At 37.1% G+C, this 15,197-nt stretch overlaps 1 protein-coding gene across 18 annotated transcripts in view; it reads left to right on the top strand.

Annotated features, from left to right (window-relative positions):
* Positions 1–15,197, top strand: part of srcin1a (SRC kinase signaling inhibitor 1a) — a 161,441-nt gene that overhangs the window by 70,658 nt on the left and 75,586 nt on the right. For 15 of the 18 annotated variants that reach the window (XM_067419041.1, XM_067418845.1, XM_067419032.1 and 12 more), the window contains exons 2-3: positions 9,724–9,753; positions 12,210–12,526. In XM_067419041.1, coding sequence (XP_067275142.1) covers positions 9,724–9,753; positions 12,210–12,526 — 347 coding nt within the window. The remainder of the gene's footprint in view (positions 1–9,723; positions 9,754–12,209; positions 12,527–15,197) is intronic. The other 3 variants (XM_067418889.1, XM_067418899.1, XM_067418881.1) reach the window with 1 other exon arrangement.

The raw sequence follows: 15,197 nt of genomic DNA, 5'->3' as shown, positions 1-15,197 counted from the left end.
TCTAAAATATATGAACGTTTAATTTTTATCATTACATTATGGAAAATAATGAACTTTTATCACAAAATGCTAATTTATTGAGAAGGACCTGTATAATGCGTGCGTGTGTTCGTGTGATATCAATTAATTATGAGAAATTAAGGATATAATGGTTTTCAAGAATGATTCATTTTCAGCTAAACAAACTTTAGGTTCATTACATTTAATTGAGTTAATGTATATGATTGTTTAGGACAAACAATTTGTACCAGTGTACCTGTTTGTCCTGAACAACCACACACACACACACTACCATTTAGGAGTAGTACGATTTATGGTAATCAATTTATACGATAAAAAAAAAAAATCCCTTATGCTCAACCATGCTGAATTTATGTATATGGCCAAATACAGTTAAAAATGTCAATATTGTGAAATATTAGAATTTCAAATAAACATTTTCCGTTTTCAACTGTAATTTCTTCCTGTGATGTCAAAGCTGAGTTTTTAACGCCAGTCTTGTCAAATGAGCATTCTAATATGATGGTTGCATAATTTGCTGCTTGAGAAACATTTCTTTTCTCAATTTTGAAAACATTCTGCTTAACATTTTTGTGAAAACCATGTATTTTTTTTGTATAAACCGCCAATATTTTTTCAGTATTCTTTAATGAATGTAAAGTTCAAAAGTAATAGAAATAGAAATCTTTAAATTACATTACAAATGCCTGTCACTTTTGATAAATGTTAAGCATTATTGCCTAATAAAAGTACTTACTGAGCCTAACTATATTTACATTTATGCATTTGGCAGACGCTTTTATCCAAAGCGACTTACATTGCATTCAAGGTACACATTTTACATTTTTGTCAATTTTTGCTTTCCCTGGGAATCGAACCCATGACCTTAGTGTTGCTAGTGCCATGCCCTACTGTTTGAGCTACAGGAAAGCGATATAACTATATAAACTAAATAAATATATGTTTAATCTAACCAAAATCCAAGTGTGTCAGGACTACCGCTGGTACACCATCAAAACAAAATGGGGCATGACGCCTCTGCCTGTTTCCTTCCTGTCTCTCCTCGGCCTCCCCATCATTCATAAGCCCCGCCTCCTCCTCCTCTCCATATGCTCCTGATTGGCTCCCAGGTGAGCAGAAAGCAGCTTGTCTCCCTAATGGCAGCATGTGTGTTTCATTGTGGTTTAAAGAACAGCCAAGTGGGAGATGAGAGAGGAGGCATTAAAGGATGTACATTCAGGTTGCTAAAATTAAAGTACTGTTTGTGTGCAAAGTATGTGGCTTTAGTTGTTATTTCTGGTTCTTTACTGTCCAGTGTCCTAGAATGTGCCAGGAGTTTTCCCTCCTCTCATTGGTCACATGTTCTGTAGATTTATTTTTAATGAATGAATGCATGTAGCAGCTGCTGCTACACAATAGCTAGAAATCATGCACTTTAGCAAAAAAATAAATTCATTTGTTGATGAAGATTATAAAAAGAACGCTTGCTTCTCTTATTTTTCATCTGCAAAATGATTGTAATTTTAATGCTATATGGTAAAAACCTGTTAATTGGTTAATGGTAGGTTCTCTTAAAGGGTTTCTTCAGTGATTAGCATATGGCTTTGTATCAGTAGAAACCCTATATTCGAATGATTGTGCTCCTCCTCATATCCGCCTGAGACAAGAGATTTATGCATATTATTTGTGGAAAAATTCCTCCCATGACGCAAAAATCGTCAATTTGCGTCATGGGAGGAATTTTTGGCCAGAAACTAAAAACTACAGTCAGCAGAGGGAGCTATTTCCAAATGTTTTCAACTTGCACATGGGGACGGGGTCGCACTTACAGCTCAGCTCGCAGCTGCAGCCTCAGGCATTCATGGAAACGTGAGTAAGTGTTTCAACTTCTCAAATTAATTCCTATGAAAGTTAAGCTTCCAAAGGCATGAACTGAAAACGCGCCAGACTGAACACGTGCCCTGAATCTATCCCGTGATTGTGGTCGTGTTTACCTCAGCTCTCATGACAAGAGCTCATTCAGCTCATCATGAATGTATGTAATTTGACTCCTGCAGTTTGTGATGTGACACTCCCTCAACAGATACGTTCCGTTTTTAATTGTAGTGTCTGTTCTCTAACTGATTTTATGAAAATGAACATTGTCGTGGTGGGAAAGTGAAAGTGATCCAGTCACAGTGATTCAGTAGCGGTGGCTTTGGGAGTGGCTTTGTAGGGCAGCAAAGCATTCTGGGAATTGTTGTCTTTCATCCCCATGAGACAAAAATACATTTTCCAAATAAAAAAAATTTCACATTACTACTACACTAATGAGCCAGTTTCAATACAGATTCATCTTCCCAGCGCTAAAGTACCCCTTTAATATATGCGGTGAAAAAAAAATGAAATTTCATGTCATTTTACAATATAAAATTTTAAATGAAAAGAACAAGTAAATTGACAAGTAAACAGTTTTGACATCCCTGTGTTCATTAGTAATAATAACTGTCTGCTTAGTGTTTTTCTTTTCAGTTATGTAAAAAAAAAATCAGTTTGATGTTACATATTTATGCTAAATTGATGTTTATTGCATTATTTTAGTGACATCTGCTACCACTTCAGTAAGTTGGTATATTAGTATTATGAATGCAGTAAATCAGTAAAACTAAGGTTGCTGCTATATTTTTACAGTTTTAACATACATTTCACTGTTTTTTTTCCTTTTCTTTACAGTGTGGTTTTGTAGAGATGGGACTGAAGCCATTGTCTACATTTTGTGATAAAACAAGGTCTCTTGAATAAATATGAAGTAATAGATTGTTTTCCTATAAAGACACATTTAGCACAAGTACTCCCTTTGCACACTCAACAGTGGCTTTAGTGTTTAGCGTTTGTTAGCTCTCATTTTCTCTCCTTCATTCCTGCTTGCTCGCAAAACATCATTGTTCTCTTGTACTTTTTTTGAAAAGGTCTTGCTAACACATTCTCAGGCTGTTATTTTGCATTGATTTTGCCTGTCAGTGTAATTCTAGCTTGGCTTCTGTGATGGATGGAGGCAAACAACTTGTCTCCACTTCTAGCATTGTACGCTCTCTCTCTCTCTCTCTCTCTCTCTCTCTCTCTCTCTCTCTCTCTCTCTCTCTCTCTCTCTCTCTCTCTCTCTCTCTGTGCCTGCGGCAGACTGTTACCTGCTTACCTGCTTTAGCACGTCAGGTGGGCTGACTCTCTTTGCTGATGATATCTGCTTCCATGCACAGGTCAAATCAATGCCCTTTCTTTCTTTAAACTCAAGATGGTTATTTTGCTACAGCATTTTGTCTTTATTTGGAGGATGAGTTAGATGAGAGTATATGATCTGAGATGAGAGAATGAGACAGCAGGGTGTAGTTTTCTTGGAATCAATGCTTCAAGGCTTTTGGCTTTATTGCATTAATCTGGTCCATTGTGGTCTTAAATTCAGCCAAAGCGGTCCCCTTTACAACTACCGTACTTTAGCTAAGAGCAGAGATTTATGTGATTATTATTTATCATACATACTAGTAAATGTAAAAATAATGTATTTCTAGCTTAGTAATCCTACTTTAATAGAAATACCACAGTATCTGAATATATATATATATATATATGTATATATATATATATATATAGGGCTGCAAGATTATGACAAATCATAACTGTCGATTATTACCTTAAAATAATTGTGATTATTAAATATGATCATCACAACTTACATTGAATGATATTTTGAATAGCTTTATACTAGGGGTGTAATGATATACTTGTCACGGTGCGATGAACTTATTGATATTTTAAGGCAAAATGAATGTTTTTTAACTTTCTTTTTTAATTATTATTATTATTATTATTATTATTATTATTATTTTATTATTATCAGGTCCCACAAAATTTTATCCAATGCATCATTATACATTATATTCAACATTGTAGCCTAGTGGTTTAATGTAGTCTAGTTGTCACAGAAACTCCAAAAACTTCCCCCTCACGCCTTTTAATGCAGGCAGCATTCTCTCGCGGTCCCTCCTCTCTGGCATTAATGCACTGACTACATATAAGAATAAACCATCTAAAATGCTTTAAGTAATCATACTACTAAAACCAAATGTGATCTGGTGATTTAAATTATATTTACGCTTTTACTAGGAGTGCCGCTTTAAATGTTTTCGCTTTTACTTTGAGGAGTGCTATTCCGTCACCGCGTGCGCTTCAGATGACGGAAGTAATGACTTCAGATGACGGAAGCCTACTTAGCTAGGCGAATTGGGACGCAGCTTATGTCAGGCGGTAGGACGTGGTCATACTCAATTCTAGTCAGAATATGAGTCTGAAACTGCTCCATTGGGCTGTGATTGTGGGGCGTGTTTCAACTGAACCAGGAAAGACATCAATTGGATAGACCAATTTTAGCAGGTAACCATGCCAAAATAACACACATTTTACCCCCCAAACACCATTTTTCCCCCGGAGAACCCCCTGAGAAGCTATTGTTTAGGGCTAACTTAGTAGTTGGCTGGTTTTGTTGTAAAAACTTGGCAACCCTGTCTGCACGTGCGCTGGAATAAATGATCTTTGCCGGTGTTGTAAAAAAATAATAATAATTTAATGATACACAGAGTACTTACCAACATGATCATCTTTGAGAGAAATTGTGAAGGTGAATTGCATATACAAACAAGCTCTCTGTTTAGGATTCGAACAAATATAATCCAAGCCCCTTTGATGACGTGATGATTACGTTCCTGTTTATCATCTGTCCGTCATCGTCTAAAGCCCGCCCTGATGATTTCATTGGTCCGAACAGTTACTGTTCGGGTATAATCACTCCTCTATGGCGAAGCCAGACCGAACTGCCCGATCAAATCATCGGGAGTTCTGCGGGTAAACAAGCATCACGCAAGAATAGTGAAGAAAGGGGCAATTCCAACTATATTCCTGCAAGCAGTAAGTAGTGATTTTATCCACTTATCGACTGTCTAAACAATTTCTGATTAAATTGAAAGTTTCTTAGAGAAACAGCATTGTCTAGATAATGCATATGCTAGTACGGTAAAAATAGGAAAAAGTCAAAGTGCCATACAAAACTAAATAGTGCGTCTAATGACAAAGGTTAATAATTTAATATTATTTTGTATTAAAAAATACAACCATATGTCATACTATGTTAATTTAATTGGTTACAGATCACTTACCCGATCATTTTGGCTAACGCCACCTTCTCCACCATATAGGCCTAAGTTAAACAGACAAGTCTTCTATTAATTTTGTTAAAAACAATTTTTTTTATATATATATCGATCTGAAAACACCAATAAGCAAGTAAGCTACATTTTATTAATCTCCATTTGAGATGCTCTGCTTAAAGTGTCATTAAGTCGGTCTGTGTTCTGTCAGGACGGTCAGGACTCACCAGCCCTTTGCTGAACAAATGCACTTGTGTGAGCTGCTGAAATAAGCCAATCAGAGCAGAGCTCAACATTAATATTCATGACACTTTCAAATAAGGCAAAAACAAAGCATTACATATAGGGACAATTTATAGGGTTGTAAATGGACCTGTACAACTGTATCTGGACAATTTTTGCCCTTAAATAAGCCACATACTCTCTATGTAGATATCAGAGAACAATTTAACATATTGTTTCAAATCATTCTAGGACAATATACTGACCTTTTAATTCAAATAAATACAGCATACGTCTTTTCAGGCTTGCAGAGCCAACTAAAGACCAGCTTCACCAGGCTTGGTGACAATCAAAACCAGCTTAAATATAGCCTGGTCTTACCAGACTCTCGTACATTTAATTTGTACATAAAGTCTGGCCACTCTCCATTGACAAGCGTTTACTTCCGCGACGGCGGGTACTCTGTTGAAGTTTAAAACTATTGGATCTGCCATAACCAATCGCTAACGTTTGGTCGTGACGTATGTCATGCGCCCTTCGCCTGTTTCACACATGGAAATCCGTCAAAATAAATGTCCTCCAGTTTTAACTTCTGGATATTTGGCAGTTCGTGCCACAACGGAATGAATGGTTTTGTTCGCATCTTTCTCCGCCGCTGAACTACATGACTCAAACTAGCACACAACATCAATGTCATCATTCTCAGCCACTCCCTCTGTTCACTGGTTGGACTGATAAAAATTTGTTCGGAGAAAACCTAAGAATACACCACAGTCCCAGATGTAGTACCGAAGGAAAATGAAAATTGAGGGGAAGTACGTAGGAGGGCAGAGCCAGGCTAGCTTAAATAAGCAAAGACCATCAAATCCAATATGCACCAATATGCAAATGGTCTTTGAATAAATTACCAATGACTTCAACATATCATATCCCTCAATTATGTAGCCTATTTAAGTGAATTGAACATGTTCTCCTTGTTTTCATTCAAAGCTCTTGTTGCAAAACTTAAGCTAACACAGTTTAGTCACATTGTCAGGGTGTATTAGTGGTGTATTAGAGAGTATCATGGTAAGTCAGTATCAGTTCCGTCTGTCCTTCAACAGGCTGCTGTCTGAAAGATAATGCTCCCTCTCAGGAGAGTATAAGTGCTATTAAAGAATTCAATGCTAACAACATTAACCACGAGGTCATTCAATTTAGTCCTTCCTCAGGAGCACCACTGCTGTCTATTACTCCAGAACAGATCTGATGTTTGTTTAAAGAACCAGTCTCTGCTTAATAATATACAAGCTGCTTTCAGATTCAATGCTTTAAATAAAATGTGAATAATTCATTGGATGATAATAATGTTTTTAGCCCCAAGCTTCCCAAAAGGGGGTGAAGGGGCAAAAGTGAGACCATGTTGACAGTTGAAATGGTGAGAAGAGTGATTTAAAATCCCAGTGAGGTGGAAGTACATGTTATGATATTTCTCAGAGAAAGAGAGAGAGAAAGAGAGAGACTTCAGGTCTTCATTTTTGGAATACTCTTCCAAATCATTGAATCCAGGTGTTCCTATCACTTCCATGGCCAAAGGTGTATATAATCAAGCACCTAGGCAAGCAGACTGCTTCTTGTCCATTTGTGATAGTTCCTCACTGCTAAATATTCCATGGTCAACTGTTATTGGTATTATAATAAAGTTGAAGCAATTGGTTACAACAGCAACTCAGCCACGAAGTGGTAGGAATGTAAAATCACAGAGCAGAGTCAGCACATGACGAGATGCACAGTATGCAAAAGTCAGTAGCCACACACTTCCAAACTTTGTGTGGCCTTCAGATTAGCTCAAGAACAGTGCGTAGAGAGCTTCATGGAATGGGTTTCATGGCCGAGCAGCTGCGTCCAAGCCTTACATTACCAAGAGCAATGCAAATCGCCACTGTACTCTAGAGCAGTAGAGATGTTTTCTCTGGTGTGACCAATCACGCTTCTCTGTTTGGCAATCCAATGGACAATCTGGGTTTGGAGGTTGCCAGGAGAACAGTACTTGCCAGACTGCATTGTGCCAAGTGTAAAGTTTGGTGGAGGTGGATTTATGGTGTGGGGTTGTTTTTTCAGGGGTTAGGCTTGACCCCTTAGTTCTAGTGAAAGGAACTCTTAATGCTTTTGAATACCAAAACATTTCAAACTATTTCATGACCCCAACTTTGTGAGAACAGTTTGGGGATGGCTCCTATCTGTTCCAACATGACAGTGCACCAGTGCACAAACAGTGTCCATAAAGACATGGATGAGCGAGTTTGGTGTGGAAGAACTTGACTGGCCTGCACAGAGTCCTGACCTCAACCCGATAAAACACCTTTGAGATTAATTAGAGCGGAGACTTTGAGCCAAACCTTCTCGTTTAACTACAGTGCCTGACATCACAAATGTGCTTCTAGATGAATGGTCAAAAATTCCCATAAACACACTCCTAAAAAGTGGAAAGCCTTCCCAGAAGAGTTGAAGCTGTTATAGCAAAAAGGGTGGGCCAACTCCATATTAAACCCTACAGATTAAGAATGTGATGTCATTAAAGTTCATTGTAGTAAAGGCAGGCATCCAAAAACTCATTTAAATCTAAATAAATATTTTAAAAGGGTTACTTTTAAGACTTTAGACTTTAGACTTTATTTGTCCCCATAGGGCAATTGGTTTTGCAGCAAGATAAACAGAGAACAGTTCACAGATGCACAAATACAAGACAAGAACACATAAGAAATAATTAATATGACTGGCCGTTATTAGAGTAAAATCTGATAATTTCATAATACAGCAACAATTCCATAACCAACCCCCTTTCAGCAACAACATCAACAAAAACAAGCAATACTATACATATAATAATAATAATAATAACCCCATCACTATATAATAGTTATAGACTGTCTACTCCTCTGGGCTGAATTCATAATCAAGAGGCTCTCAGGACGAATGAATGCTTATATCGGTTATTCTTCACTAGAGGTAAACTGTACCGAATGGCAAGCTCTTAAACATAGTGGCAGATCAAAAGTTTGAATAGTAAGAATTGTAGAAATGCAGCACAAATGCATTAAATTGACAAAGTTACAGTTAAAACATTTATAACACAATATTTCTATTTAAATTAAATGCTGTTCTTTTAAACATCAAACTTTATCAAAGAATCCTGAAAAAAATGTATCACAATTTCCACAAAAATATAAAGCACACCTGTTTTCGGCATTGATAAAAAACAATAAATGCAGAAAATCATATTATTTCTGAAGGCCCATGTGACACTGAAGACAGATGCTGAAAATTCAGCTTCACAAGACAACAATTTAAAAATATTTGCAAATAGAAAAATGGTATTATATAACTTTTGAACAGTATATTTGCTAATAGTTTGTCAAAGAGTTGTTTGCTAGTACTGGTGGATATTTACTGTATATTTGGAAAAGATTAGCATAGAAAAATAGTGTCGATGGTGGAAACCAATAGTAATTTATTATTAAGGAACTGTGGAATGGATTGATAAGTGAATGAAGGAATCTAAAGTCATGATGATGAATAAATGAAATGAAATCACGTACAGACAAATCAATGAAGATATAAAGGACCACTCTGATATATCAAATGACAGCACCTGCAGCTGTCAGCAGTTTTATTACGCTCTGTGTGTACCTGAAGTCTAGCCTCAGGGTTTTAATGCAGTAATTCCTATATCACCAGAGGCAAGATTTCAACCCGCTAAAACATTCAGGTACTTCGTGAACATTTTATTAGCAAAATTACTCCACAGTCCACATCAGGACAATCAGGACCAATACCTACTTTTCTGACCTCATTCCATTCTGAAATGTTTTGCTCATGAGTTTATACGGTTTGAATATGTTAACAAACAACATAAGTGAAGGGCAGTAGCTAGAATGAGGAGTGTTTTGTGGGTGTGTATTTGTTTGTTCAGGCTTTCGGGAATCTGACAGTGAGACTCATTCATTCTTGACAGGTGCTTGGGAAGGTTTTCGCTTGGAATTATTTACTGAAAGCTTCTCTATACACAAGAAAAGAAATGACACCAGCAATGTGAAAAACTATTTTTCTATACAGGAATCACAACTCAGTGTAAGATTTCATGTTTTGTATTATTGACTGAACAATGTTCCTTATTCCTTCCATAATACAAAAGAGAGAGATGATTTGGGAATCAATTCTCGCCAACAGCACCAAAGGCAATTATTGTGCATGTGTATGAAAGAGAGATAAAGGGAATGAAAGAGAGCGCGAAAGATAGAGAGAATGAGGAGCTTAACTATGGTCGATGTTCTTTTTTTTCCAGCTAATGTTGGGGCCTGCTTTCCGAAGCAAGGTAACCACACCAGCCACTCCCATATCTCCTCATGTCGGCCTGCCTCTGGCCAATCAGATTGGCCTGTCATTTTGTTTCACTGATTTTGTCAGTTGTATGTCAAAGTCTTGTCTCTGCATAATGCCTGACCACAACAAATGGATGTTGTATGTGTGCCCTTTATGAGCAAGGAGGGGGGGGGGGGGGGTGATAGGGTGTTGCAGAGGGAAGTTAAACTTGGAGGCATTTTATAAATGTGTATGCATATGTGTGCTGTTCTGTCAGGGCATCATGCACACTCAAACTGAGGGGGCACATAAACCAATGTGTACATTTTTAGCACGGTTTAGCTGGTAGATGCTGTAACTACCTTCACTGATAAGTATCTGTGGGTTCTCATAGATTAATTGGAAGGCAAACACCAATCACAAATATTTTACTATATACAGGTGTACCAATGTTAAAAGTCCTGTTCTTTGCTATCCCATCTTTCAAACTTTAGTTAGTGTGTAATGTTGCTGTTAGAGCAAAAATAATACCTGTAAAATTAAAAAGCTCAAAGTTCAATGCCAAGCGAGATATTTTATTTAACAGATGTTCCCTTTCAAAGCCTACAGCGAACGGCTGGTTTGGACTACACCCCTGCACTTCCTTCAGGAATGACATCACTAGAACCGTTTGTTGACTAACCCTCCGCCCACAAGAATACTCAAAAAAGGGGCGTGGTCTTGTTGCTCTCCCACGTGGAGAGCGCGCATTGAGCGCGTGCATCTCCCCATTATGGATTTACAACACGGGAAGCGCTGGCCCAATCAGAACTCGTTACGTATTTCTGAAGGAGGGACTTCATAAAACAAGGAAATCCTAAGCCCGTTTTTAGGACAGAGAAAACAGCGCTGTTCAGATAAGTCAATTGTGTGAAAAAAAATGTGTTTTTACGCACAAAAGATGAACTCATCTTATATTGCACACTGTAAACAACAATCAAAGCTTCAAAAACACATGAAAAACGGGCAAGCTTTAAAGGGAAGGAGGAGGCTGAAACCAGCATTTTTTAAAAAAATATCAAAGCAAACAAACAAACAAACAAACGAAAGTAAAGCAGCAGCCCCTCACGGACAACTGCCACATATAAACATGATAAACGGGCACCACTGGCCCTGCTCCCTTCCCACAGCTCTTGGTCCCGCACTGCTTTCCACAACAGTATGATAGTAGTTTTTGGCCAGTAACCATTTTCCAACAAATCGTTTTCATCTTATGTCAACTGTATGTTTTGTTTTCAATCTTACACTTCTTAACTGAACGATTAAATAGATAGTTCATCCAAAAATTCTGTCATAATTTACTCCCCCTTATGACTTTTTCTTTAGAACAGAAATTAAGATATTTTCAATACATTATATTAGTCCATTAAAAGTTCACCCAACCAAAACATTCACACCTAAAAAAAGAATGAAAAGGCATTGTAAAATGAATCTACATGAATGCAGTTTCTGAGCAGTCTGAGAAGACAGGATCGCTTTATATGATGATCCGATTTAATTTCACAAATAAACACTTCTCAACAACACACATACTGTACATAAACACATATGGTAAACACGTGGACCAGGTTTGTTTGATTACTTCTGCGGTGTATTGATTTTTGGTGCATGAACGTTTTGTTTGTGTGGACATTCGATGAAGGGATGGAAATCTGGTTTTATTTAAAATATCGACTACATTTGAAAGATGAACAGAAGTCGTATGCGTTTGAAACAACATGAAGGTGAATAAATGACAACTCTTTAAAAAAATTTGTCAACTATCTTTTTAAATTGTTAAAAACAATGACTTTTGGTCATGCCTTATCTGGTCTAGGCCAGAAAGTGAGCCAGAACTGCCACCGGTGCCCCCTCATAAAAATGTACATGACGCCCCTGACCTGTATAGTTATGTTTTTTTAAATGCCTTTCTCTCTCAGCCTTTCTCTATATAAAATATTTTTCATGTTTGTATACATGATTGTGCGTGTGGAGGTATATGCACGTGGGGGTTGTGATCCAGCATGTGTCCTCAGAAAACAAGAAACGCCACTTCAGATGACAAAGGCAAACCGACAGGCAAAGCAAAATGTAATCTCCTACAGAGAAATTTTGTCTCCATTCTTTTCTCTGATCTATAGCTCAGTGCTTTTACTTTTCCTTAGCTCCCTCTTTTCGACTAAACCGGAGATCAATAGCTCTGCAGGGAGTAGCCACTTGCTCTTGTGCTCTTTTCTGTTGTAATAGGTCTAACATCTCATCCCATTTCTCTCTCTTCCTCCCCTTCACACCATTCTCCTCCACCGTCTGTCTGTCTGTGAATGCATTTGCACTGTTGCATGCGTGCGTGTGTGTGGTCGTGCATGACCGTATGAATGCGTGTGTGTTGATGCCACACTTTTCACATTCCTCAACTCCTCCTCGCCCCCTTTCATCCCTCTGTCAAACTAGACCCGGAGCGTGGCGGAGGTCACATGATCTCCACCGATGACCTGGAGTACCCACGTGAATATCGCACGCTGGGGAACAGCACACGACGCTTCTCCAACGTGGGGCTGGTCCACACCTCTGAGCACCGGCACACGGTCATCGCCGCCCAGAGCCTGGAGGCCCTCACCAACCTGCACAAGGCCGACATGGAACGCAAGCGGGACGTTTTCATGGACCACCTGAAGAACAAGTACCCGCCCCAGCACTCCCTGCCGCCCTCTCCTTCCCCCTCACACGGCAGCATGAGGGGCACCGCAGAGAGAAGTGCACGTGAACAGGTACGTGCAAGGCTTACCTTGTACAATGTTGCTGGATAAATGTTGTTAGTCGTAGAACAGCATCCTGATTCACCAATCATATTCCAGGGTCAAGTTTAGGGCTGGGATTGATGCTCGAAAAAAAATCATATCAAACCCCCTGTTTTTAGCGATAATGAATGGTAAGGGTTGAGGTTATGTTTTTTTTTTTTATTCCATTTCAATTTTTTATCTTTCTTTCTTTCTTTCTTTCTTTCTTTCTTTCTTTCTTTCTTTCTTTCTTTCTTTCTTTCTTTCTTTCTTTCTTTCTTTCTTTCTTTCTTTCTTTCTTTCTTTCATTATTTTATTTTATTTTTTAATTAATAATTTTATTTATTTTGTTAAAAAAAAATTGTTAAAAAATATTATGTTTTATTTATGTTTATTTAATTTAGTTTCATTCAAGTGGTTTTAGTTTTATTATTATGACAATTTTTTGTTGAACCAAGTTTTAATTTAATTTTTATGATTTAATAATAATAGGCTACAAAATAATACATTATTATTATTATTATTATTATTATTATTATTTATGCATAAAATAGTTTTTTATTGGATTGTACACTATAGCATTCAAAAGTTTGGGGTCAGTAAGATTTCTCATGCTCATCAAAGCTGCCTTTATTTGATAAAAAACAGACTGAAAAACAGAAAAACAGTAATATTGTGAAATACTACAATTTTAAAGAATGTTTTCTATTTAAATATATTTTTAAATATAATTTATTCCTGTAATGTAAAGCTGAATTTTCAGCATCATCACTCCAGTCTTCAGTGTCACATGATCCTTCAGAATTCATTATAACATGATGATTTGCTGCTTAAGAAACATTCATTATTATTATCAAAGTTTGTGTGCGCGCTTATTTGGAAAAATATACACACCTCAGACTTTTTTTTTTTTTGCTTCAACATACTTGCTTGATCCTAAAACAACAGTGTAATCAACCAAGCATTGGCGTCTGATTTTAGGTAATGTAGGGTGAGGGCTGTGGATTTCTACCTTTTTATTTAAGATTAAGTCTCTGATTGGTTAATAGGAATATTTTTCCAGGATGCTGATTCTGGAACATGTGCTGCTTGTGTAAATTACATTAAGCATTCATGGACACACTTTCGCACACAAGATGCACCGCACATGGTTTTGAAATTCTATATATCTATCTGAGAGGTCTTCTGAAGGAGACACTGACATATACAGCCTGCGGAACATATAAACACTTAAGAGACTAGTAGTATAGACTTAATATATGCCCCAATTTTCCCAGCTTTCACACAGCTTGCCAGAAGATGTTAAAATGTCATTGAAACATTTTGTACTTCCCATAGAAAACAGGCAGTTGCATGCTAGAGCACAGCGAAACAGCCGTCACTCTGTGAATGGAACAACTGGTTCTTATGGGGGAGGGTGACGTAATGTTGAATTCAAATATGGATGATGTCACTGCATCAAACCAGTATCAGCCAATCAGCTGTGTGCATGAAGAGAGAGAGAGACACACGCATGTAACAGACACATTTACTCTCAAGTATGTCAAAATCCACCTGCGCTGATATTTTTAGAGGGATGAGTGTTGAGCAAGAGGCTTTATTGCTTCAGTCTTTTAATTGTACCCATCAGCCCTTTATCTCTCCATCTACAGTATATATCTTCTATGTAGAAAATTATTTATTTTGCACTTTTTTTCTTTCTTTTGAATGACTTGCAGTTCTGGTCATCAGTATTGTGTTGTGGCTGCTTAGGTAACGGTATCCCTACCAGGCTTCTTAGCCTAGTTTAAAGGATTAACTCAAAAATGAAATTTCTGCCATTATTTATATTTACTCAATCTCATGTCATTGCAAACTTATCTCAGAAAGCAGAATGAGAATACAGAAAGGTCTATGTAAACTAAAGATGATATATACATCACATTGTTTTAAAGAATAAAACATTCCACAATTAAAATGACAAAATTAGAAATTATTTGAAAAGATTACATTTGAAATTCAAACTTTAGACAGCAACTTCTTGATACTCTAATCCTAAAGTATTTTATTTTTAACGATACAAAGAACGTAAACACTGTTCATAGAATTCATATTTATGGAGTGTCTATTTGCATCAAGTCCATATAGCGTGCCTTTTTGGCAAGAGCTACCTGCACTAACTCTGCCTAACAATGGCTGGTTGGGCTAAACAACATCAAAAAAACATACACATTTTACAATTTCTTAAGTGGCGTAGTCAGTAAGGCGTAAGGCTCAAGGATACAGGCTTTGACGCGATCGACCCAGGTTCAAATCCGCCTTTTGCAGAGCTTGCTTCTCCCTTTTCCCATCACATATCCCATCGGAAAGGCATTTGCTTTAATTAAAAATTAAGAAAATGTTCTAAAAGTGGAAATAAAGTGCTTAATGAAGTGTTTGATAATAATAAAAAAATATTTATTGCGTAGAGTTAGGTGAAGGTGTAGGGAGCTCTTTACTGAGCTCCTATTAAGTCGGCATCCATTTAATCATTTGAATAAATATAATAACTTACACTCTGTTATTATTGCATCCTGTTAATGTTCAACAATACTGAGGGGCAAATATGTATCTGTCAAAATAATGTATAAATAGCTTTGAATTACTAGAATATATCACTATTTTCACTTAGTATGCCATTTCA

Source organism: Pseudorasbora parva, chromosome 2 (genome assembly GCF_024679245.1).
Source record: "Pseudorasbora parva isolate DD20220531a chromosome 2, ASM2467924v1, whole genome shotgun sequence".
Taxonomy (NCBI): Eukaryota; Metazoa; Chordata; class Actinopteri; order Cypriniformes; family Gobionidae; genus Pseudorasbora; species Pseudorasbora parva.
The sequence above is the reverse complement of the archived record's forward strand: the minus strand, read 5'-3'. Positions and strand labels throughout refer to the sequence as shown.